The 24,118-nt window shown below is 35.8% G+C and overlaps 2 protein-coding genes across 4 annotated transcripts; one reads left to right on the forward strand and one right to left on the reverse strand.

Moving 5' to 3' along the window:
* The first annotated feature begins 370 nt into the window (after nt 1-370).
* On the forward strand, nt 371-16,833 carry LOC133310730 (disease resistance protein SUMM2-like). 2 transcript variants are annotated; one of them, XM_061511707.1, is made up of 4 exons: nt 371-475; nt 567-671; nt 13,109-13,360; nt 14,443-16,833. In XM_061511707.1, the coding sequence occupies exons 3-4, from the start codon at nt 13,118-13,120 to the stop codon at nt 16,300-16,302; spliced, it is 2,103 nt and encodes a 700-aa protein (XP_061367691.1). In that variant the 5' UTR covers nt 371-475; nt 567-671; nt 13,109-13,117; the 3' UTR covers nt 16,303-16,833. The 2 variants fall into 2 exon arrangements, with proteins under 2 accessions (XP_061367691.1, XP_061367692.1); XM_061511708.1 differs by lacking the exons at nt 371-475; nt 567-671 and adding an exon at nt 6,805-6,809.
* A 1,026-nt stretch (nt 16,834-17,859) lies between these two features.
* On the reverse strand, nt 17,860-23,123 carry LOC133310735 (secretory carrier-associated membrane protein-like). Of its 2 annotated transcripts, none has more exons than XM_061511714.1 (12): nt 22,873-23,123; nt 21,861-21,977; nt 21,672-21,734; nt 21,046-21,079; nt 20,614-20,736; nt 19,878-19,940; nt 19,674-19,767; nt 19,106-19,151; nt 18,949-19,016; nt 18,584-18,632; nt 18,299-18,343; nt 17,860-18,188 (listed from the first exon to the last, which is right to left on the reverse strand). In XM_061511714.1, exons 1-12 carry the CDS (start codon nt 22,924-22,926, stop codon nt 18,102-18,104), a joined length of 843 nt encoding a protein of 280 aa, XP_061367698.1. In that variant the 5' UTR covers nt 22,927-23,123; the 3' UTR covers nt 17,860-18,101. The 2 variants fall into 2 exon arrangements, with proteins under 2 accessions (XP_061367698.1, XP_061367697.1); XM_061511713.1 differs by having other exon boundaries at nt 18,278-18,343.
* Nucleotides 23,124-24,118: the final 995 nt, after the last annotated feature.

Here is a 24,118-nt window from a genome sequence, read left to right on the forward strand (position 1 = left end):
TGTACGAAGAGAGAGAGAGAGAGAGGAGAAAACAAAACAGTTAATGACGCAAAATTCTTCTAAAGTTAATAGCGAATACGTTTAACTTTTGAATAAAGTGCTTCTATAAAATAATAATTCGAATTAATGAGCCAACATTTAAAAAAGCCACAAATGATCCTAGCCCTGTCAAATTCTAAACTATCAATCATCCATTTCAAAAGCCCACTAGCCTTTATTTCATGGCGAACGCAACTTTAATGAGAAATGGGCTCCACCATCTCAATAATTTAGGTTTAATGAACTGACAAACGTACCCCACATTGAATTGAATGCTTGTGTTCTCTTTTGCATATTTCACCAGACACCTTTTCGAGTGTAGTGGTTGATGCCAGCTCTCCAGCTTTCACTAGAAAAGAGGTAAAAAAAAAGAAAAAAAGACAGAGCTTCAGATTGTATAAGAAGGAGATGAGAGAACACTTGAATCGAAGAGGAGGTAAAATCCTTTTACTTCCACCAGTGCCTCTTTTTATTCCTTATTCTTAAATCTGATTTAAGATTCTACTTCTAATTTTTATACAAAAAAGGTTCCTGTCCATTAAGGAGGACACTTGAAGAGGAGAAGACAGTCTCTTCTGAACAAACGAGTAATTACACACATAAGAGCTGTTTGAGAGAAAACCATTTTTTAGGTAAAATCATTTTACTTCCGGTGCCTTTTTATTCCGTATCTATAAATATGTTATGATATTCAACTTCTCATTTATATATAATAAGGGGAACGAATGAGGTTCCTTTCTGCTTCATGAAATCAAGCTCGCCCTGATCAACATAAAAAAAGAAAAAGAAAAAAAAAGAGAGGCCATTTGTTTTGTTCTTTTTCTTCTTCCTTTTTTGAAGTTGTGTCTTGTATATCACTTTAAAGGGAAAAAACAAATTTTGATAATAGATAAGTACTAGAGTGATTTAATATTCTACCATAGATAAGAATTTGTTTAATTTTAGGATAATATTTTTTTTCTTTGTTTAATTTTATCGATAATTTTTTTCTTTGATATAGATCAAATTACGGGTATATTCTTACACTAAAACTATGTTAATGATTCAATGTTTTAGCACGCATATGTCGATTGTGTGTGTGTGCGCCTCTTGTCATAACGACCTCGATTATAAGCTTGATCACCAATAAAAATAAATAATTAATTAATCTCTAAATTAATTGGTTCAGTACTCACAGTTTCCGATGGCATTAATTTTAGGACAAAATTTAGATTAAGTTCGTTAAGAGTTTGTTGTGTTGTTTAACAATAGAAGTATGACATATATTTTCTTTAGATAAAATTATTTCGGAGTAAGCTTATTTTAAAGTAATTAAATAAGGATATATTCATGTACCAAAAAAAAAAAAAAATAAGGATATATTCACCCTTTATTTAATTTTAAAGTGTGTTTAGATCTCAACATATGAAAATTTATGAGCGGACTCACCCTTACTTACCCACCTCGAAAATAATTTCATTTTAAAAGAGATTTTTTTTTCCCATAATTTCTTTGTTACCTCATCTTTCTTTCTAAAACTCTCCTTAAAGTGAAGGGTGCACTTCAAAGGAAAACATGCGCAATTACAACTGTTATAAATTAAGCGAATTAATATTTTTAAATAAGGATTTAATGTTTGTTCTATCACATGAGATAAGTTATCTTCCGTGATTCCAAAACAATTAGTTTTGGGATTAAGAAAAATATATTTTTATAAATTATAATAATTTTAGGGTTATATTAATTTTTATCATTATAATATTTGTTCCTTCCAACTTTAAAACTAAATCGTTGATTCGTTTGGGTTACAGAAAATAAATTGATCTCATATGATAGAAGAAACATTAAACCCTTTACATAACTCCATAATTTATAATAATTCTTCCTATGTGATTCAATTCAATTATTATTATATTTATTACATATTTTTATATAAATATTATACAAAAAACAAGTTTTTAGTCCATCAGAATTGAACTCAAGGGGTATTTAGCAGGGAGAATTTTTTGAGATTCTCAGGAAAATGACAATGGTATAAGGTTTTAGTCCATCTGATTTTCCTGGGATTTTGTTTTGTTTACAATTTTATTTTCCAAAATGTCATCCAAGAATACCACCATCGTGGTATTCTTGAAATCCATATGTTGGAAAAAAGTTACATTTTTTTGGGATAAAATTCTGATAATATTTTAACCTACCAAATAATTTTTTTGGTGATTGTAATGGGCTATAGTTTTAGCCCATTTGCTAAGAATATCAATATTAAAAGGGTGAAGAGGCAATCAGGCCACTTTCAAGACTTCGTCATGGGTTGAGAGTAAATAATGCCTACAGTTGAGTTAATACAAGTCCATTTATGTATCAGTACATTAATTTCTCATTTTATTTCAATGTATTCAACATTACAGTGTAAATAGCCACTGGGCCTACTAATCATTGTTGATAAAACGTCGAGTCGACTCGGTAGAAATGGCTGTTTTTACATTTTTTGGTCTAAAATCGTGTTGAAATGGTGGTTGAAACGGAAATTGAGTTGACTCGGTTGAGACGACGAGTCACCTCGGTAAACTCGGTTGACTCGGCGAGTTTACCGAGTCGACTCAGTACTTAAAAAAATCAGATATGAGGGGGAGGAGGAGATTCCACCGTTGTTGACTCTGACTTCGTCGTCATCCTCACCGCTCTTCTCTGCACTCTCATCTGTGCTCTTGGTCTCATTGTCGCTCACATTGTGCCTAGGGGTGGCAATTCGTGTTCATGGGTCGGGTTCGGGTCAACCTGGGTCTGACACGAACACGAATAGGCTCAACCCGAACACGACACGATTAACAATTCGTGTTACAAATCTCAACCCGAACACGACCTGTTGATTAAACGGGTTGACACGATACAACCCGAATTTGAACATAACCTGTTTTTACACGACACGACCTGACACAACTCGACCCAACACGACACGAAGTTAACCAAACTCTATCAGCGCCCTCAACATTTGTATCTCGAGCATCAACCTCCTGCTCCATCATTTCAGTGCTATTTGTGATTCAAAATCCATCTACATATACAAATGATGACAATAATATCAACATCAACATCAACAACACCTTTATCCCAAATTAATTGGGGTCGGTGGTAGATGAACCCACATGAAAGATACAAAACGGTTGAAAAAAAGTTAAAAAAAAATAAAATAAAAAAGTAAAAAAGTAAAAAAGCCAAAAATAAATAAATAAAAATAAACAAATAAAATAAAAATATAAAATAAAATAACAATATATGTATATATAAATAAATAAAAGTAAAAAAGAAAGGGACAAGAAGAAGTGGGGGAAATGAAGGTGGTACCCATAACTTTATCACTCACCGCATGGTTGCACACTTTCATTTAACATTACATGTTATTTCTCCTTTTAAAGTCCATGTTGGAAATAGGGATGCTCTTTTATGTTCGGCTACTTGTAAAGCTATCCCTATTGATATCCAATCTCACTTGTTTACGATTGATTTATATCTAATAGAGTTAAAGGAGGAGGATGTAGTTCTAAGTGTACAGTGGTTATCCACTTTGGGCTCAATTGTCGCAGATTATTTTGCTTTAACTATGTCATTTGCTCCAAATCATTCATACGTATTACTAAGAGGTGATACAAGCGTCAACCCAAGCCACATCAGCTCTTCTCAATTGCAGAATGATTCTATCTCTACATGCTTGATGTGCTTCACCACTCAACCCGCAGACTCTCTCATCACCCAGGACTCTGCTGATTTTCTTGACTGGTTGGGCCAATTCTTGCAAGATTTCACTGATGTGTTCACCCCACTCACTTCCCTACCACCAGATCGTGGGTATAATTACCATATTCACTTGCTACCGGATGCCAAACCAGTGCAGGTCAGGCTATATCGCTACCCGCATTATCAGAAGACCGAAATTGAGAAGCTAGTTGCAGATATATTACAAATAGGTGTGATACGTCCTAGCCATTCTGCTTTCAGCTCACCAGTTTTACTTGTGAAAAAGAATGATGACACATGGCGTTTCTGCGTGGACTACCGAGCCCTCAAGCCATCACTGTCCAAGACAAATTCTCCATTCCCACTATTGATGAACTCTTAGACGAGCTTCATGGGGCAAAACTTTTCTAAAACTTGATCTTCGATCAGGTTATCATCAAATTAAAATGCATGCTGCCAATATTCACAAAATAGCTTTCCGCACACACCATGGGCATTTCAAATTCGTAGTTATGCCGTTTGGCCTCTCCAATGTTCCTTTTACTTTTCAAGCAACTATGAATGCCATTTTCTCAGCCTATCTTCGGAGATTTGTGGTAATCTTCTTTGATGGTATTCTTGTTTACAACTCATCCCCAGAGCAGCATTTGCTTCATCTTCAGACCGTTTTAAGCACCTTAAGAGTGCATTCCCTCTTTGCTAAACAAGAGAAATGCCTTTTTGCTCATCAGGGAATTCCTGATTTGCGCCATATTATTAAGGGCACTAGTGTCACTCCTGATCCAGACAAGTTACAAGCCATCCTTGACTGGCCTGTACCCACCAACACCACCCAGGTGCGAGCTTTTCTAGGGGTATTAGGATATTACTGAAAATTCATAAAAAAATATGCTTCAATAGCGGCGCCTTTAACTGATCTTTTATCAAAAAACGAGTTTTCCTGGACTCCCACTGCTGCTTCCGCATTTGATATCCTTAAACAATCACTCATTACTAGCCCCATATTGGTTGTCCCCAATTTAAGTGAACCATTCGTGGTTGAGACTGATGCATCTGGTGTTGGTATTGGAGTTGTACTGTTACAAAAAGAGAGACCCCTAGCTTTTTACAGCCGCAAATTGTCTCCTACTATGCAAAACCAATCCGTTTATGTGAGGGAGATGTTCGCAATCACTTCCGCCATAAGTAAATGGCGTCAATATCTCCTTGGATCACATTTCATAATCAGGACGGATCACAAGAGTTTGCACAACCTGATGAATCAAGTCATTCAAACGCCTGAGCAACAACAATTCCTATCCAAGCTCTTAGGCTTCTACTACACGATCACATACAAAAGCGGAAAAACCAACTCGGTGGCTGACAGTCTTTCTCGATTGCCTAATGAAGGTACTACACCTAATTCACCCTAACTTATGGCCATTTCTAGCCCGGTTCTACATCATACCAAAATATTACAGTCCGAATACATGTTTGATCCCTATTCTAGAATGAGCATTAAAGAAATTATAGAGCATCCCACTGATCTGCCTGATTGGCATTTTAGGAATGGTATACTCTTTCACCGTTCCAGGATATTCATCCTTGCAGGTTCTTCGCTGATCAAACATGTTCTCCATGACTTCCAAAGTTCTGTTCAAGGTGGCCACTCGGGAATCCAGGCTACACTCCACAAAATCACCAAGAATTTCACCTGGAAAGGATTAAGAAAAGACGTTAAGGCTTTTGTTCTCAATTGCGACATATATCAGAAGCTTAAATCTCCCAATCACCCAAATGCCTTGAGAAAGGGCATATGTATAGAACCTTTCAACGAGATAGTGCTTTTTCAACTCCCTTGCAAATACCAGTCACATTATGGACAAACTTAAGCATCGACTTCATCACCCATTTACATCTATCATTGGGTCACATAACAATCTTGGTAGTCGTTGACCGATTCTTAAAGGCAACCCATTTTATTGCTTTTCTGGGTCATTACTCAGCCGCTAAGGTTGCTTAGCTCTTCTGGGATTTTGTCGGCAAACTCCATGGCATGCCAAAGTCCGTTGTTTCGGATCGTGATCCAATATTTCTTAGTATTTTTGGCGTTCCTTGTTCAAGCTGCAAGGGACCATTTTAAAATATAGTTCTAGTTACCACCCACAAAAAGATGGACGAACAGAGGGGGTTAATAGATGCTTAGAAAGTTACCTGCGAGTATTTTCCCACTCTCAACCGTCTTCATGGTCCAAGTTTTTGAGCCTCGCAGAATACCATTATAATACTTCATTCCATTCTTCGACGGGTACCACTCCCTACCAAGCCATGTTCGGCAGAGCTCCTCCTAATCTCTTGGCTTACTGTTTAGGATCCTCATCCAATGAAGCATTGGATTCCACATTATCTGAACGGATGAACCTCATAAGTACATTAAAGGACAATTTATTCAAGGCTCAACAAGCAATGAAGGGACATAACTGTCTTCTTTAGATTTTGAACATGCTAATTACGAATTCATAACTGTCTTTAAATCAAATGTAATGTGATTACTTTCACGCTCTATGAAGGGAATTAATCATATCCAAATGAGTGATAACAACCCTTGAGAAAAAAAAGACTTGAATGGCAATTATTTATATTGGGATTGCGGAATAATAAAGACTTTAAATAATGGCAACAGAGGTTTGGATGGCCAATTTGTTGAAGTTGGAACTTATAGTTCATGTCTTTGAATCCTATGCGTGTGAAAAGCTGTGCGACCATTTTCTTTTCTTTTGTGCTTTTTTTGTTGGTTACCGACCATTTGCCTCCTTTTAAAGGTAAAGAAGTCCATTTTATTCTGCATGATAGTGTTTCTGTGTGTGTTCATTAAACTAAAGTTGAAGTGTAAAGGTTTTCAAATGGCAGTTGTTGGAGCAATTGCATCTGCGGAAGCGTATGAGACCATTGTGATTTGGATGTATATGGATCATCATGGTTTTATTATTTACCTCTTTAATGGTGCAGATGTGAGATGATGTTGTTCCTCACGCTTGAGCCCTTTGCGTCACAACATGAACTGACGAACTGTTGAGGTAAACCTTCCAAGCTATCTCTCGAGGAGGAAGGGGAAGTGTGTGGGCACAAATCAAATTTGAGCTTGCCTCTTTTCTCTGTAAAAAAACCTTAGAGGCTGATGACTTAAGTGGTACTATTTATATGGGTTCCAAGAAACCCTAGCTCATTGGGCTCTAGGTTTCTTGGGCTCTTCTCATACTAATAGCCCATTTGGGCTTTAGTAAAAGAGCAAACCCAATAATCTCTCACTTGCTCTTTTGGATACAAACTTAAGTCGAGAAACCCAAGACCATGTAACCTATAAGTCATCGTCTATCTGAAAAAAACACCACATCCCTTGTCTCAAGCTAGCTTGGGGATCTACCATCTGTTATTAATCAAGGATCTTGATAATCAACGAATGATTATCTAATTCGGTGCTACTCCACTAAAATCCCGAACTTGAACTCCAAGATTAACAACACTTATAACATGAATATGCATCGCCCCTTCGTAGAATGTCTATAATTGATTGACAAGTTTTTTGTAACTTAATCAATTATTTATTCCCTTGACTATGATAGTTTCTCTAATGGATTACATGCACTGACCAGTGTCTTTTATATCCAAGTATCAAAACATATCAAGGGGACATATCCTACAAATTCCATGTTGTTTATCTCATAAATACAGATAATCAAATAATCTCACTCCTAAAATACCGAGTTATTGGTCGTCAATAGATCGAACCTCACCCGTTGGTAAATCAAAGAATAAAAACTATTTGATTACCTATTTATAATAAACTCAAGATTAAGAGCAATTACATAACTATAGTTAACTGGAGATTTGATACCTTATTACAGAAAAACAACCTTAATCAAATCTCTCCTTGATCCTTTCAATGTGAATATTAATTCACACCAATATTTTACAATGATTCGGACAAAATCATTTCATAAAATACTGCAGCCTAAGTAAAGTGCCCAACTTTATTTAACAGCTGTGAATCTATTCATCAATTGTGAGAAACTATGATCATGTCCTCCATGAACGTATCCATATGATCATATACTCCACAATTTGATCCGGACCTTGATGTTTGTAAATAGTGTGCAAAATTAAATGAATAACACCTCATTAAAAACATTCAGATAAAATTACAATGTCATAATATCTTGCTCAAAGAGCATAAAATTAACAAGTTAAAATCCAATCTCCTAAAGCTACAGCAAATCCGGAACCCTCCTGAGACCCATAGATGTAACATGCCTCTCGAACACATGTTCAGGCAAACTCTTGGTAAAAGGGTCAGCAAGGTTTTCTTCCGATGCTATCTTAGTTACCACTGTATCTCCTCTTTCAATGATGTCTCGGATGAAGTGGTACTTCCTCTCTATGTGTTTCTGTCTTTTGTGACACGTTGGTTCCTTGGATTGTGCTGCTGCCCCACTGTTATCACAGTAAAGAGTGATGGGACGACTAGCACCTGGTATCACCTGAAGATCCGAAAGAAACTTCTTTAACCATGCGGCTTCTTTTGCAGCTTCTGATGCAGCCACATACTCAGCCTCTGTGGTAGAGTCAGCCACACACGATTGTTTGATACTTCTCCAACAAATGGCGCTGCCATTAAGAGCGAACACATATCCTGAGGTTGACTTTCTTGAGTCAATATCTCCTTGGAAATCTGAGTCCGTGTAACCAATGGTTTCAAGAATCCCACTAGAATAGACCAACATATAGTCTCTCGTTCTCCGAAGATACTTGAGTATATGTTTAACCACTATCCAGTGTTCCTCTCCAGGATTAGATTGGTATCGACTTACTACTCCCATTGCATAGCAGATATCTGGTCTGGTACACAACATGGCATACACGAGACTACCTACTGCCGAAGCATAAGGTATCCTACTCATGCGTTCCCTCTGTTCTGGAGTCTTAGGGGAATGCTCCTTAGAGAGATGAATCCCATGTCAGAAGGGTAAAATACCCCTCTTGGAATTCTCCATGCTGAACTTGGTAAGGATTTTGTCAATGTAAATAGTTTGAGACAATGCCAATATCCTATTCTTACGGTCTCGTAATAGTTTAATACCAAGAATATAATTGGCTTCCCCAAGATCCTTCATATCAAAGTGCTTGCTAAGCTAGGTCTTTATGCCTAACAATACCTCCGAATCATTTCCGATAAGGAGTATATCATCTACATAAAGCACTAGAAAAGATATTGCACTGCCTTGGATCCTTTTATACACACATGGTTCATCAGGGCTTTTCTCAAAACCATAAGATTTAATGGCTTGATCAAACCTAATGTTCCATGATCTGGATGCTTGCTTGAGTCCATAAATAGACTTTTGCAACTTGCATACCATGTGTTCCTGCTCTTTTGCTATGAACTCTTTTGGTTGTTGCATATAGATATCCTCTTCCAAATTACCATTTAGAAAAGTAGTTTTGACATCCATTTGCCAAATCTCATAATCGAGACTTGCTGCAATAGCTAAGAGAATCCGGATGGACTTTAGCATGGCTACCGGCGAAAAGGTTTCTTCATAGTCTACACCTTCTATTTGGGTGTACCTTTTTGCCACCAATCTAGCTTTGAAGGTATCAACCTTCACGTCCGATCCTCTCTTTTTCTTATAGATCTATTTACACCCTATGAGTTTTATCCCTTTAGGTGCTTTTACAAGAGACCAAACCGAGTTTGAATACATAGATTCCATCTCACGGTTCATAGCTCCTAGCTACTCCTGAGCTTCAACATCTTCTAGTGCCTCGTCATAACTAGTGGGATCACCATCTTTTTCAAAAGTGATTTCCTGATTTTATTCTCCCAACAAGAGATATCTTGCAGGTTTATGAACCAATCTCCCACTACGAGTTTGTCGCACTTGATGTTGTGCATCTACAAGAGGATCCAGGTTTGGTGGATCAACAATCTCTTGATGACCCCTAATTGGTGGGTTAACCAATTCTTGATTCTGTTCTTCAACAAATGGTTCTTGCATTTCTACAGGTTCTATTTGTTGATCATCATGCTGAACTTCTGGTTCCTCTGTTTCTTCTAGTTTCTGTGTATGTTCACTTTGAGATATATATTCCCCTCTTTGAACAATCACAGGAACAAAAGCTGGAACCACCTGAGGTTGAGGTAAAACTTGATATGAGACAAGCTCATCAAGAATAACCGTACTCCTTAGCTTGTAATTTGCCATATAGTCCTCCTCTAAGAAAGTTGCATGAGTACTTACTAAGACTTTCTTATCTTTTGGACTATAAAATAACCAACCTCTAGTTCCTGTAGGATAGCCTATAAACATGCACACTTTTGTACGAGAGTTCATCTTGTTTGGCTTCTGTTGTAAGACATGTGCCGGAGCACTCCAAATCTGAATATAGTTAAACTTGGGTTTATACCCTTTCCATAATTCAATGGGTGTCTTTGAAACAGATTTGGATGGTACTCTATTCAATAAGTACATGGCAGTGTCTAAGGTATATCCTCAGAATGATTCAGGTAGAGACGAATATCTGAGCATAGACCTTGTCATTTCTAAAAGGGTTCGATTTCTCTTTTCAGCAACTCCATTCTGCTGGGGTGTCCCTGGAGAAGATAATTGTGAAACTATCCCCTCCTTGGTCAGGTAAGACCTGAACTCTCCAGATAGGTATTCACCAACTCGGTCAGACCGATGAGTCTTGATTTGAACACCAAGATGCTTTTCTGCCTCAGCCTTGAACTCTTGGAATTTTCCAAAAGCTTCAGACTTGTGACGCATCAGGTACACGTATCCAAATCTTGAGTAATCATCAGTATATGTGATGAAATACTCATACCCGCCTCTGGCCTGGACATTTATTGGTCCACATACATCAGTATGTACCAATTCCAGCTGAAGTGTGGCACGATTTCCTTTGGCCTTAAAAGACCTCTTAGTCATTTTACCCTCCAAACAAGATTCACATACTGGTATTGGTTCAAAGACCAGGGATTTTAAACTCCCATTCTTGACAAAACCTTATATCCTATTTGAGTTAATATGACCCAATCGTAAATGCCAAAGATAAGTTTCATTTGAAACCTTTCTTTTCTTAGATAAATGATTATGCTCATCGTCTCCTAATTCAACATGATTAACTTCATGGGATATAGGACTAAGGAAATATAGACCATTAAATAATGTACCGGAACAAATGAACGAAGATGAACTTCTTATTGAAACTGAGGAATTAAACTGAACTGTCAAACCATGTTTAACCAAACAACTAACAGAAATTAAGTTCCTCTTAATATCCGGAACAAATAAATAGTCTTGTAAAACCAAAGTTCTATTATTATCAAATGATAAAACAACTTGTCCTTCTGCTAGTGCAGACACAAGCTCCCCATTTCCAAGCTTCAACACTCTTGACTGATAGGCAAACTATGCTTGAACCACTGCAAAGAGTAGCAAATATGGTTAGTGGCTCCTGAATCAATGATCCATTTATCATTGTAATTCTCCAATAAACAAGCCTCAATCACAAGTAAATTACCCATACCTGGTTTGTTCATACGTGGGCAATTTTTCTTCCAATGCCCATTTTGTCCGCACTTGAAGCACTTACCTTTTGGCTGCTTCATTGCAACAGGTTTGGCAACTGGAATTCCTAATCTCTTCTTTTTCTTGTTCTTGTTACCCTCTTGGGTTTCCCCTTAGGTTTAACAGAACTCTCAGCAGCAAAAAGTTCATTTCCCTGCTTGACCAGAGACTGTTCAGCACTCTCAAGCTCATTCATCAGCTGAGTAAGATCCATATTCAACTTGTTGATATTATAATTTATTTTGAACTAGTTGAAGTATTTAGGAAGTGATTGTAGAAGCAGGTCAACTTTCACCTCCTCGGCAAATTTGATTCCATTGTTATCCGTGTAACATCCCGAGAGCTGACGAGGGCGGGGAGTGATCGCCGGTGCGAAAGAGCATGGGCAAGGAGCGGCTCCTGACAGGCTTCCAGCGGGGGGACACATGCATGAATGAATCGAATCGACACCCGAAAGAGAGGGATTCCAAAGACTGTGCAGGTATGAGACTGCACAGTTTGGGATAGCTTATAAGAATTAATTGGTACTACCTATACTAACAAGATGCATCTGCTTTTCGGTAGCCCGGATCGGAAGAACTCCACAGTTAAGCGTACTTGACTTGGAGCAATTCTGGGATGGGTGACCTCCTGGGAAGTTTTTCCGGGAAAGTGTGCGAGTGAGGAAAAAGCACGCTGAAAAGTCTTGTGTTAGTGTGTGGGACAGTCGTTAATCCTTGCAAGTTGCCAGGCGTTACAAGTGGTATCAGAGCAGAGCCTCTCATCCAGTACGGTGAACCAGGCGAAAGCTGGTGGGCATGTAACATCCTGAGCGCTGACGAGGACGGGGAGTGATCGCCGGTGCAAAGAGGCACGGACAAGGAGCGGGTCTGACAGGCTTCCAGAGAGGGGGTTACATGCATGAATGAATCGAATCGACACCCGAAAGAGAGTGATTCCAAAGGCTGTGTAGTATGAGACTGCACAGTTTGGGATAGCTTATAAGAACTAGTTGGTACTACCTATACTAACAAGATGCATCTACTTTTTGGTAGCCCGGATCGGAAGAACTCCACAGTTAAGCGTGCATGACTTGGAGCAATTCTGGGATGGGTGACCTCCTGGGAAGTTTTCCCGAAAATTGTGCGAGTGAGGAAAAAGCACACTGAAAAATCTCGTGTTAGTATGTGGGGATAGTCGTTAATTCTTGAAGTGGTCGGTCGTTACATTCGGCTCTAGGTTTCTTGGGCTCTTCTCATACTAATAGCCAATTTGGACTTTAGTAAAAGAGCAAACCCAACGGGAGTAGTGAATTGATCATGGTTTCTTGTGAGTGTATTCAAGTATCTATCATGATATATTCAGGCTAACTTGTTTGGGAAAAATATAATTGATAGCATGAAATTAATTTTTTTTTATTCTCATTTCAAAATTGTGTACTTTATCGCTTTAGAGGAAAAATAAATAAAGAAAATAAAAGTGTTTCTTTTTTTTCTTTTTTCGTTTTTGAATACAATAAACATATTTCTTATTCAGTCATATGTTACTCATTAAGGGTTAAGATTTTTTGGTTCTGGATTCTTGAAAACTGGGACTTGGGCCTTTAATATTAGTCCAAAACAACATGCTTATATATTTTTTCAAGATCATTTACATTATTGCTTTTGAGTTTTTTCTTTTCTTTTCTTTTCTTTTCTTTTTCTCTTCATTTTTGCATTTTTTTAAATAAAAAGTAATGGAAGCATTAACAATTGTTTGAGATATAGATAAAAACCATGGGGGATGTAGCAGGAGTACTTTGGCAAGTAGCTACCTGTTTGTTCAGCTGCGGTAAAGTCCACGCTGCCTATGTTTATAAGCTAGAGAAGAATCTAGCATCATTACAAAAGAAGTGGGATTATCTTCTAAACATTAGCACAGATCGGCGAAGAAGAATCGATGAGGCTGAGGGCACTGGGGAGATGCAAAGGACAGATGAAGTGAATGGTTGGCTGCAAGAAGTTCAAAATCTTCAAAAGGTAAACAAACACTTTATTTGGTAAATGCTCGCCGTTCAATTATTTCCTTATATTTTTTCTTATTAAACTCGAAGCATAGAAAATCAATGCCGTATATGGTAGATATATTGTATATATGACCCATGCATAATTTAGACATCTTTTGTTGTTTGTTGGTTTATTTGTTAACTGTAAGTACGGATGATAAATAGTTTGAACTAAAATAATTTTGAGATTATTAAAAAAATATTAGTAAAATAGTTGTACCACTTGTAAGCAGTGGCGGACTTAGAATTTTTTCAAATAACGGGTGAAATTAAAATATTATAATTATATTTAAAATTAATAAAAAATACTAACTATTATAAATATTTTTAAAGGAGGCTAGCTATTAGCACTAATAGTCTGTTATTATTAAAAAAAGATCATTTTATATATATATATATAAAATAAAAAAAATTAAAAGTTAGAGAGAGGGGCTAACTATTAGTATTAATAGTCTATTATTATTAAAAAAAATTATTTTATATATAAAATAAAAAAATTAAAACTTTGGGAGGGGCGGCTACCCATGCTATCGATCCCCTCCCTAGGTCCATCCCTCAGGCAATTGAAAGCCTAGAATATTTTGCACAAGCACTTATGTATGCAACATTTGCAAACACTAGCCTGAGAGTGTGAAACTGGACAGGCGAACACATCATCGATTTTCCACCATATATAACACATGATAGAACACCCACTTAAGCACCCCAAACCAATCATTAGGGAGAACAAATTCAATCAATATCGGATCACTCTATCTCGAACTATATAGGAAATATTCATCTATCGGTCTCATATTGAACAGGGTATATCCTTCCTAAATTTAATAAAGCGTATCTTGAATTTAAATCATTAAATAATTTAAGAGCAAATATTTATTTTATCACTTTAAAGTCACTTTAAATAGTTTTTCTATTATTTCACTAATTCATAAACATAAATATAAAAAACCTAAAGATAAGATATGTACAAAATCTAAAACTTTAAAAATCAAATATAAAAAAAAAATATTAAATTGATGCATATTAATAAAGTCTTACTATACATACTGCTTACAGGTAATGGAGGAAGTTCGAAACCAAGGTTCTCAAGAAACTCATAATAAATGTCTAAGCGGTTGTTGCCCAAAGAATTGTGTGTCAAGCTACAAGTTAGGAAAGAGAGTTGTCGACATGCTTAGAGAGGTGGATGGACTCTCGGAGAAACGTTTTGTTGATATTACGCACAAGCTACCCCCTAGGCTGGTGGATGAGATGCCTTCTGTAGAGACTACAGGCTTGGATTTGATGCTCAACAAAGTCTGGAATGCTATTGAAGATGAAAATGTAAACATGATTGGCTTATATGGAATGGGTGGGGTTGGTAAAACCACCCTTATGAAGAGAATTCAAGGTGAATTTGGAAAGAGACAACACAAATTTGATATAGTGTTGTGGGCGGTGGTTTCTAGAGATTGTGATATTGATAAAATTATGGATGCCATTCGAAAGAGGTTAGGGATCAATGATGATATTTGGGACAAACGTAGTCCAGATGAAAGAGCGGGAAAGATTTATCGAGTCCTGAAACAAAAGAAATTTGTGCTAATATTAGACGATTTATGGGGAGAGTTGGAACTAGAAAAGGTGGGAGTTCCACTTCTGAAGGATACTAATAGTCATTCAAAAGTGTTGTTCACAACACGGAATGAGGATGTGTGTGCTAAAATGCAAGCGGGGAAGAAATTTGAAGTGGAATGTTTAAGACCGCAAGAAGCATTTGAATTGTTTCGTAAAATGGTAGGCGAGGAGACATTAAGCAGTCACCAAGATATTCGAGAGTTAGCATGGGATATAGCTAAAGAATGCAAAGGATTGCCACTAGCACTGGTTACAGTGGGACGTGCCATGTCAGGAGTGAAAAGCGTTGCAGCATGGAGTCAAGCCAAAGGTGATTTAAGAAGCTCCTCTTTCATACGTCTAAAGTTGGAAGAGGATGTGTTTCGTATCCTCAAGTTTAGCTATGACAGACTCCCAGATGAAACACACAAGAGTTGCTTCCTATATTGTGCACTATACCCAGAAGATTATGAAGTTGAAATTACAAATCTAATTGATCGATGGATCGGAGAGGGATTTTTGGGTAAAGGTAGGATGAAGAAGAGTATATATGATATGTATGAGGAAGGGGAATCTATCATTGAAAAATTAAAGCTTTCATGTCTCTTAGAGGGCGTTGAAGATTATGGTAATTGGAGGTTTGCAATTAAGATGCATGATGTGATCAGAGATATGGCACTATGGTTAGCCCGTGATGAAGTTGTAGTTGAAGGGGAGGCATTAGGCATGTCAGAAATGGATTTTGAAAGGTTGAATAATGTGGAAAGGATTTCAGTTATAAATGCGAGTGGAAGTTGGCGAGTACCAGCTTGTCCAAATCTCTTAACCCTATGTGTACAGGGGGATAATGTGAATATCACTGACTATTCAAATCTGAAATCCATGCCAAAGTTGAAAGTCTTAGACCTATCAGGCAGTTATATTGTATATCCACTCACAGAAATAGAAAAATTAATGAGCTTGGAATACCTTAATCTGTCAAATACAGGAATGCCAAAGGGATTGCAAATTGATTGGAAAAAGTTGAGGGTATTTCTTATGGAAGAAGTTAATTGTAACACCATTTCTTTAGGAGAGATTGAAAGTCTTGAGCAGTTGAAGGTGCTTAGATTAACTTCCTATTTTGGATTAACAAGTGCGGAAGAGGAGAAAGCACTACTAGAGAAGTTGGAGTGCTTACCAAAATTGGAAGAACTGTGCATCCAATTAACAACCACCCCAGGCCTCCTTAAGTTACTTGAGTCGAACAAATTGAGGGATTGCTTGAGACGTTTTGTGCTTGTCGGAATCATCACGTCACTTGAGGGAAGCCGAAGGTGACAGAGACAACTCTCATGATATATTCCCAAATCTTAAAAGTCTCCTCCTTATAAATTTGGGAAAGCTGAAGAGCATTTATAAGAGAGCATTGGCTTTTCCTTCCCTTAAATTCATTTATATTCATGGTTGCCCAAATCTGAGGAAGCTTCCTTTGAATTCCAACTCTGCCATAGACAGCTTGATTGCAATCGAAGGAGAATCCGATGAGTGGTGGAACAATTTAGAGTGGGAAGATGTAGCCGTTAAAAACTCACTCGAATCCAAATTTCAATTGAGGAAGTACTGGTGACTCTACAATTGTTGGCGTCAATGGCTGTGCAAGCATTGCATTTGAGAGTGGCATAAATACATCAAAAGCTTATTGCCAAGTGTTTCTTTCATACCACTCTTTGAGGGTTTGATTACTAAATCTTTCTTTTTACAAAATTTAGGAAGATGGGCTTCATAGTTATGGGTTAATGCTTTTGTGTGCCAGTTTGGATTGAATTGAATTCATGTATTTCTACTTTTATGATGAAAATATTGATCATAGGGTTGTACTTGTACACACTTGCGTATTTTATTTATCATTAATATATACTTGTTGTTTAGTGTTTGTACATTTCAGCTTTGAATTACTACTGTTATGATAAAGTTTTGAGATTCTTCGAAGTTTCACCCTTTCCCCCACTTTCATGATTATGGGTTTTTATTCTATTTCTCCTCTTTTGCTTTTTGCCCACCTCTGTAGTTGGTATGTTTATTTTACCAGAGATAATATTGGTTAGCTTCAATTAGTAAAAGATCATGAGCCAACATTCTTTTTATGCTAATGCCCCTCGAGTCAATTTAATTTGAAAGGATTGTTCTCTGTTTAGCAAATGCAGCGACAGTTACTGTAGAATATTTGAAGGATTAAAACCACAATGCAAATTGTTTCACAATTATGATTGTTATTTTAATGTGAATAGACAAATAAATAACGGTGAAAACTAGCTGGATTTGAATCTTCTAATTTTAATCTTCAATTTCAAAGAGATTTTAGACTACGAATTGTACATACAGATTTGAAGGCAATATCCCAATATCAAACTTCTATTTAACAAGTCAATGTCAAACCAAGAAAACTTTTAATTGGAGCCGTTGTCATTTATCTTTAGGCAATGCCTTGGATTGAGGATTGTTAAAAAAAAAAAAAAAAAAAAAACTGCATAATTTTACATAAGACAGAATAACATCTTCCCTCACTACATTTCACACTCGCTGCGTGACTGTCTCACCCTCACCCAAAATAGCAAGGTTTGCAAGTGTGTCAAGTCCCACGTATACCTCAACATTATCACAATCTTGCTTGGAAGCCTTCATTTTCTTGGAAACACTAATAAATGCATTGTTAACAACCAAATAGCTATCAAAGCAGCATGCAAACATTTCCACCAGAATTCGCCGTCTGAACAATTGGATTATATGAATTAATTTTAGTACGATGAGCATTTATATCTTATTTTGGCCCTTCAAGATTTGATAATACTAATTTTTGGTATAGGAAGACATAGTGAACCTAAACTATGTAGAGGATCAACATAAATAAATTATAGCATGTTTCTACCAGCCACTGTTATGTCCAAGCATGTTTCTGCTTATAATGTACAATAACAAACCACATTAATAGGTGCCATGTTAAACAAGAGAAAAATAAATAAATAAATAACACCTGCAAACAAAAATCAGCCTCAGTAAAATATTTTATGTGGCTAGTAATTTACAACTTTGATCCATGAACAAGTAACCCAAACTGCCTTCTCCAGAAGATTATTTTATCAGATTGCAGCCCTAAATGCTCCCCTTGCAACCTCACGTTTCATCTCAGCAGCCTTACCACTGCCACGGAAGTACATGTATACTTGCTGTATGTCAACCAAAGAAAAAGTGTCATCCAAAATGCTGTGTGCATGTGCTTAAAATAATTAGAAACCTCTAAAAAGTGTAACCAAACCTGAATAACCCAGACGCTGACCAGTGTCTCAAGACAGAATAATCCAAATCCAATAAAGTAGAAGATCTACAAACAATGGAGAAAATAAAAAATAGATGACCAATTATTCAGAAGCAGAAAATTACTGTATTCGCATTCAGCAGTATTTGCAACAATATCATGAATTGATGACCGCGCAACAATTCTTATATTAGCATAGCATATAATGTCTAAAATTGCTGCAACAGTTTTAGAAGTCACAATTGCAATGTTTGATAATTAAACAGCGTGCAGGAATTATAAGTAATTCATGACAGGCATTCTTACCCCAATCAAAGCATGGTCGCCGAGCACATCTATGGCGGCCAGGATGCCCCTGTGTCAATGAGTCGAACCATTATGTTAAAAAAAAAATGAGAATAACTTCTAGGACTGCTTAGATTTCAAGACAGGTAATTCAGGTGGAGAATGATGATGCACGTCCTAAATCGTATATTCTTTTCATAGGTAATTCTTTCACTTCCATTTTAGAGAAGAAAAAAATGGAAAAAAGATACCTATCTTGTACAAGGAAAATGAATTTAAACGCTCAGTCTCCTTGTTACACAAAACAAAGCCACACGAGCAATATTGGAATGTTAAATAGTGTATATATATATGTATGTATATATATATATATGAAGTTGACATACGTCAGGGATTTTCCTTTGAAAACTATAGGAGGAGCAACTGCAGCTAAGATGCAGAATCCTATGTGAAGCTGTAAACCAAAGAAGAAATGAACATGATTAGATTTCTTCCTGCTTTTGAAGCATAGCATATGTGCTTTAAGAAGTATAATCAAAGTACCAGATAAAACAGGAAAAACCATCCAAATTTTAGAGCACTTTCATTCCTGCAAAATAATAATAATAATATCAACGGAGTGAATTCAAAATCAAGACTAAAACCAAATAAAAAAGATCAAAATATACATGCATATTAGCCTATTGTTCTCATGAATGCTTCCAAGCATAAAAGCAGAATTCTCTTCAGGAATGGACATCTCATCAAAATCTCTCGACACAAACATATGCAATAGTCTCACACTTCATTACATAACTCATTAATTGATTTAAGAGAGAGAGAGAGAAAAATAAGTGGAAAGAAACAAGTTCAATTGCATTAAATCCATTTACATTAGTAATTCAAAACTTTCACGGTTTAGATTAACTATGGATGGGACAAACTGCAATAAAATTTGGTAACACTCATAAAGCCCCACAGTTGAGTAATTAAAATCCAAAAATGCCCCCAGTTTCTCAAGAACAATTTTAGTCTTAGACAAGTGAAATTATCAAAAGAAATTCTCTCTAGTTGCATAATTATTAGGAAAAGTAGAACAACGTAATTCATGTTAAGCGTTGAAAACATTTACCTAAAAGCACGATATAATGGACGATACCACAGAACATATGCTCCAGGAACCCCTGCTATCAAGTAGATAATGGCAAGAAACCATATTTTTACACCTACAGCAAGCATGGCCAAGTTCCACATGCATGGAATTTGGAAATGTCAGATTTGCAATTCGAGCTGTTCAATAACCCAAAAAGATCTTCCTCTATATATCTAAACTCACCTTCACCCCTAATCCAAGCAGCAGTAACAGCTATAACGTTCCATGAAAGGCACACCACTAATCCTGCATAATATAATTTTTCATCAAGACCGTGAACCACACCCCATGCTTACATCATTTTTGGGTATAAAATAACATGACTTAAGAGGATAATCAAGATAGATACATTCTATTGTAAATTTGTAATCATAATTAATTCAAAACACATCGTCATGCTAAGAACAAATAAATAGACAATGCATTTATCAAGCCATTATCTTACTCAATAAAACAGGTTAGTTCCAAGCTGTCAGATTAATGGTTTCAATTGTTGAGGCAAAACTAGTTTCTCAGTAGGTTTAAATTTTATTATAAACCTTTCTTTCAAAACAATTTGGGGTAGAAAGAATAAAAGGTTTCGAATTGCTACATATCAGTATATAAGATGTAAAGTTTTAGCCCTTGATGCCAATTAAAAGAAAATTAAGAAATAAGAAACCTTTTTTTATTAGCTTTCACACAAAGCAGAAATAAAAGGCACCAAGGTCATAACACCAATCATCACAGAACATATAAAGGACCGCTGAAATAGAATATACTCAAGAAAAAAAATAAAAAAGATAATAAATGTGCATGAAATAGCCCCAAGGACTTCTGGCTAAATGCCACAATTGGAACCAAGCACCCCCCGGACCCCCTGTCCCCCCCACAAAAAATAAAATAAAAGAGAAACAGTGAAAAAAAAAAGATAACATACCTAGCAGTGTAGTAAATGCAACATATTGCAGTTTTTGAAGATGTATCGGAATTTCATTCGCAATATCATGATGGATAATTGGGAAAAATGGTGGCCAATTCTTGTCCTCAAGAACAATTCCAGCTGCAAAAACAAAATGTAAATTACCTAGTAAAAGAATCGAGCAGAACTAAATTGTGCAAACAGTTCAAAAAGATTTACAGAATTCTGCAGTATGAGTATTATTCCACTATTCAGCTGAAAGCCAACACAAACAAAAATCACAACCACCTAACCCCCCACCACTCCAAATCCCCAACAAAAAAACTAGCAACAGAAACAATGGATTAAAAAATGATAAAACAAACAAACAACTGAATCATTCTTAACAGTTCCAGAAATAAGTAAACATAAGCCCACACTTCAAATACAAATATCAGGAAATGTAATTACCTCGCGAAGCAGCTTCTTCTCTCCGTCTCACTTCCTACATTTTGACAAATCAAAACAAATAAAAATGCAGGCGAATTTCCAGGTATTTGTAGTTAACAGGGAAGTCATCAGACAAGCCTTCATGCATACAAAGATAACTGAATAAATATCACTAATAGAATGGATATAAACATTGAATAGAAGACAGCATGATTTGATGAGCGCTTATTTAAGAAGACCCATATTTCCAGAGATCAACCAATTATCTTATCATAACAATTTCATATTTTCATATGCCCTCATCATGTCCAAACTTTAGAAAGAAAAAAAAAATTTGTTCCCAAAAATATATATAATACTACTCATCTATTGTCCCAAATTGGAAATTCTTTCTCCAGGACTTCCCGAATCTTAACTCTCCCAAAAATATATATTTCCCACTGCCAATACTTTTTTTTTTACAAAGGGAGAATGCAAGATAATCAATATTATATCATGCAGGACATGACCTCTCAAAGGAAAAAGCTGAAACTTGAAGGGGGGATGAGAAGAAATAAGAAAGGAAAACAGAAGATAACATCAAACAGGAAAGTGTCCAATCTCATTAAATAGTGAACAGAAAGACATAAAGAAATCCCATTGTATACCTGTTCCCTTTTTCTCAATTCAGCCTCCTTGGACTGAAGTTCCTTCTCCTTCTTTTTCAAATCCTGATGTTGAAATAGATCATAATTAGAAAAAAAACCCAATCAATTCTTGCAACAGTTCAAGTAATACATTCATAAATGAAGAAGAAAAAAACCTGAGGATTTCAACAACCTCAATTTTATACATACCGTTGATGTATCAAGAGGTATATCGACTGTCGCACCAAAGCCATAATTATAATCAACAGGCTCTGGCTTAAGAGGTGAAAGCCTTGAATTTGTGGCAGGGGGAACACTTTTAGGATTCTGACAATTTAAGAAACAACATGATGCATAAGGTAAGTTGCGAATTATTTAAGGCTTTTTATCAGCATCGGATATGTATTATACTTCATACAAAATAAAGCTGGTCATGAACCTAAACCTTAATTAAGCTAGTACAAGGATGTTGCCATTACAAGGTAGTGAAAACTGAATAATATCCCTGAAGTCAAACATATAAGATGGTTCCCTGATGCACTGTCACCGAGGATGGAAGGAGGAGGCACCAGCAGGGGCATGTGTCCCCCCAGTGCACCTCTTCCATTTCCTCAATAATTTTTCTCCCCTAATGTTTCACTTGTTGTCACAACATCTTATTTTCTTCTCTCATCTATCAGTCCTTTCCATATTTAAAAAATTGTCAATATCATAATCAAGCACCTATAAAACATCAACAAGCTTTGTATATCATTAATGTGACTTTTAGTTATTCTGTAATCTGTATAGGCTTTTGGTAATTTTTTGTGGCCTTTATAATACTTATATCCTAAGAAGACTTTCCAAACAGAATAGGAAATGATTAAACCAGCAAAAAGCTTAATTCAAAAGGCACCTTCTTAAGGCCAAAACATCATCAGAAAACAAGAAATCCTACATGAAGAAGCAAAGAGAACAAAAACTAGAACCACCTTAAAACAGTTACATACATAAACAAACCCAAAAACCGGTTTCCTCAACCATATCAACTTTAGTATCAAATAAGTCAACCGAAAATCAACAGGCAACAGCAAAAACAGCAATAATTTAACCAAATTTGCAGGCTCAAGCATCACTGAACAGAATCAAATCAATTTCAACACAAAACTGCATACCCAGTTCACAAAATCTCAACTTTAACTATAAGAGCAGCAGTGATGGGATGAGGAAGAAGGGAACTTACAGAGAAGGGATTAACTTCTTCTTCTTCGAAGGGATTGTCATAGCGACCAGCCATGAGAATTTGAATGCAGAGATCTGGGACTGTGCAGAGAATAAAGTCAATTGGGTAACCAAAAAGAAAGGATTTTTGGAATGTTGAGATTTGAAAGTTTTAAACTTGCTATAGAATTTTAGAAGGGAAGGAAGGGAAAGGAAGGGTTGAAAGAGAAGCAACAGATTCAAAGTAATTGTCTTTGGTCAGCTTAATACAGAAGAAATCAACACAGTCTCTGCCTTCAACTTTGTTTTTTCACCAATATATAATTGGGAAATTTAGAAAGAAAAAAGAAATTGTTAAGAAAATGAAGAATTTAAATATGAAATATTCGGAGTATTAATTTTTTTCATTATTACTAATAAACAAAAAGTGATTTATCATTATAGTAAATAAGGTTTTTTAGTTTTAATAAAAAAGAAGTTAAGTGTTTTTTATTTTAAATGATATAGTTTTGTATCATTATTAATGAAACTATGTCGTTTTGATATTTTTTAATATTTTTTTTTACAATTTTTTTTATAAAATTAGAAGGAAAAAAAAAATGGAGGAAAAGAATGTAAAAACATATCACTTAAAATGACAAACTTTTTTCCAAAAAAATTAACATGGAATGATATGTGATTTATTGATATTTTAATTTTCTTTAAAATTTTAATTTATTAATATTAAATTAAAAAATAAAATTTGATGGATTAGTTGTTAATATTGTGGTTCTTGACAAAAGCATAATCAGATGTTCTTTTGAAATAAGTGTATTTTACTTAGTGGTTAAAAAGAAAAGGTAATCAATCTTATTTTTTGTTCTGGTGTTCTAGAGCTTTTATTCAAAATCGCATGTCTTCTTGTCTTTTTCTTCGTGGGATGGCAAGGTTGCTTGTTGCGACTTGCAACCCTTTTAAGTGCTTATTTATTTCAAAAATAAATGATTACTTTTTCACCTTTTCAAGAGAATAAAAATTAACGTATTTTATCAACATAATTTATAGGAATTTATTATTCTTATGTTACATAAAAAAATCTATCTCTTACACACACAAATTCAGGATGAGTCTCACTCTATTCTTTTACTCTTTTCCCTTGAAAGTAGACTTCACTTATATAAATGTGTCAGTAGGAGATAATTATTATCTCCTCATACATGAAAAAACTATTACCCTAATTCATAATATATAACTTTTGTTCTTACTCAAATTCTATCTGTAACTAAACA

The sequence above is a fragment of the Gastrolobium bilobum genome, unplaced genomic scaffold (assembly GCF_033153095.1).
Source record: "Gastrolobium bilobum isolate Gb01-03AN ecotype WA unplaced genomic scaffold, APGP_CSIRO_Gbil_v1 utg10862, whole genome shotgun sequence".
Taxonomy (NCBI): Eukaryota; Viridiplantae; Streptophyta; class Magnoliopsida; order Fabales; family Fabaceae; genus Gastrolobium; species Gastrolobium bilobum.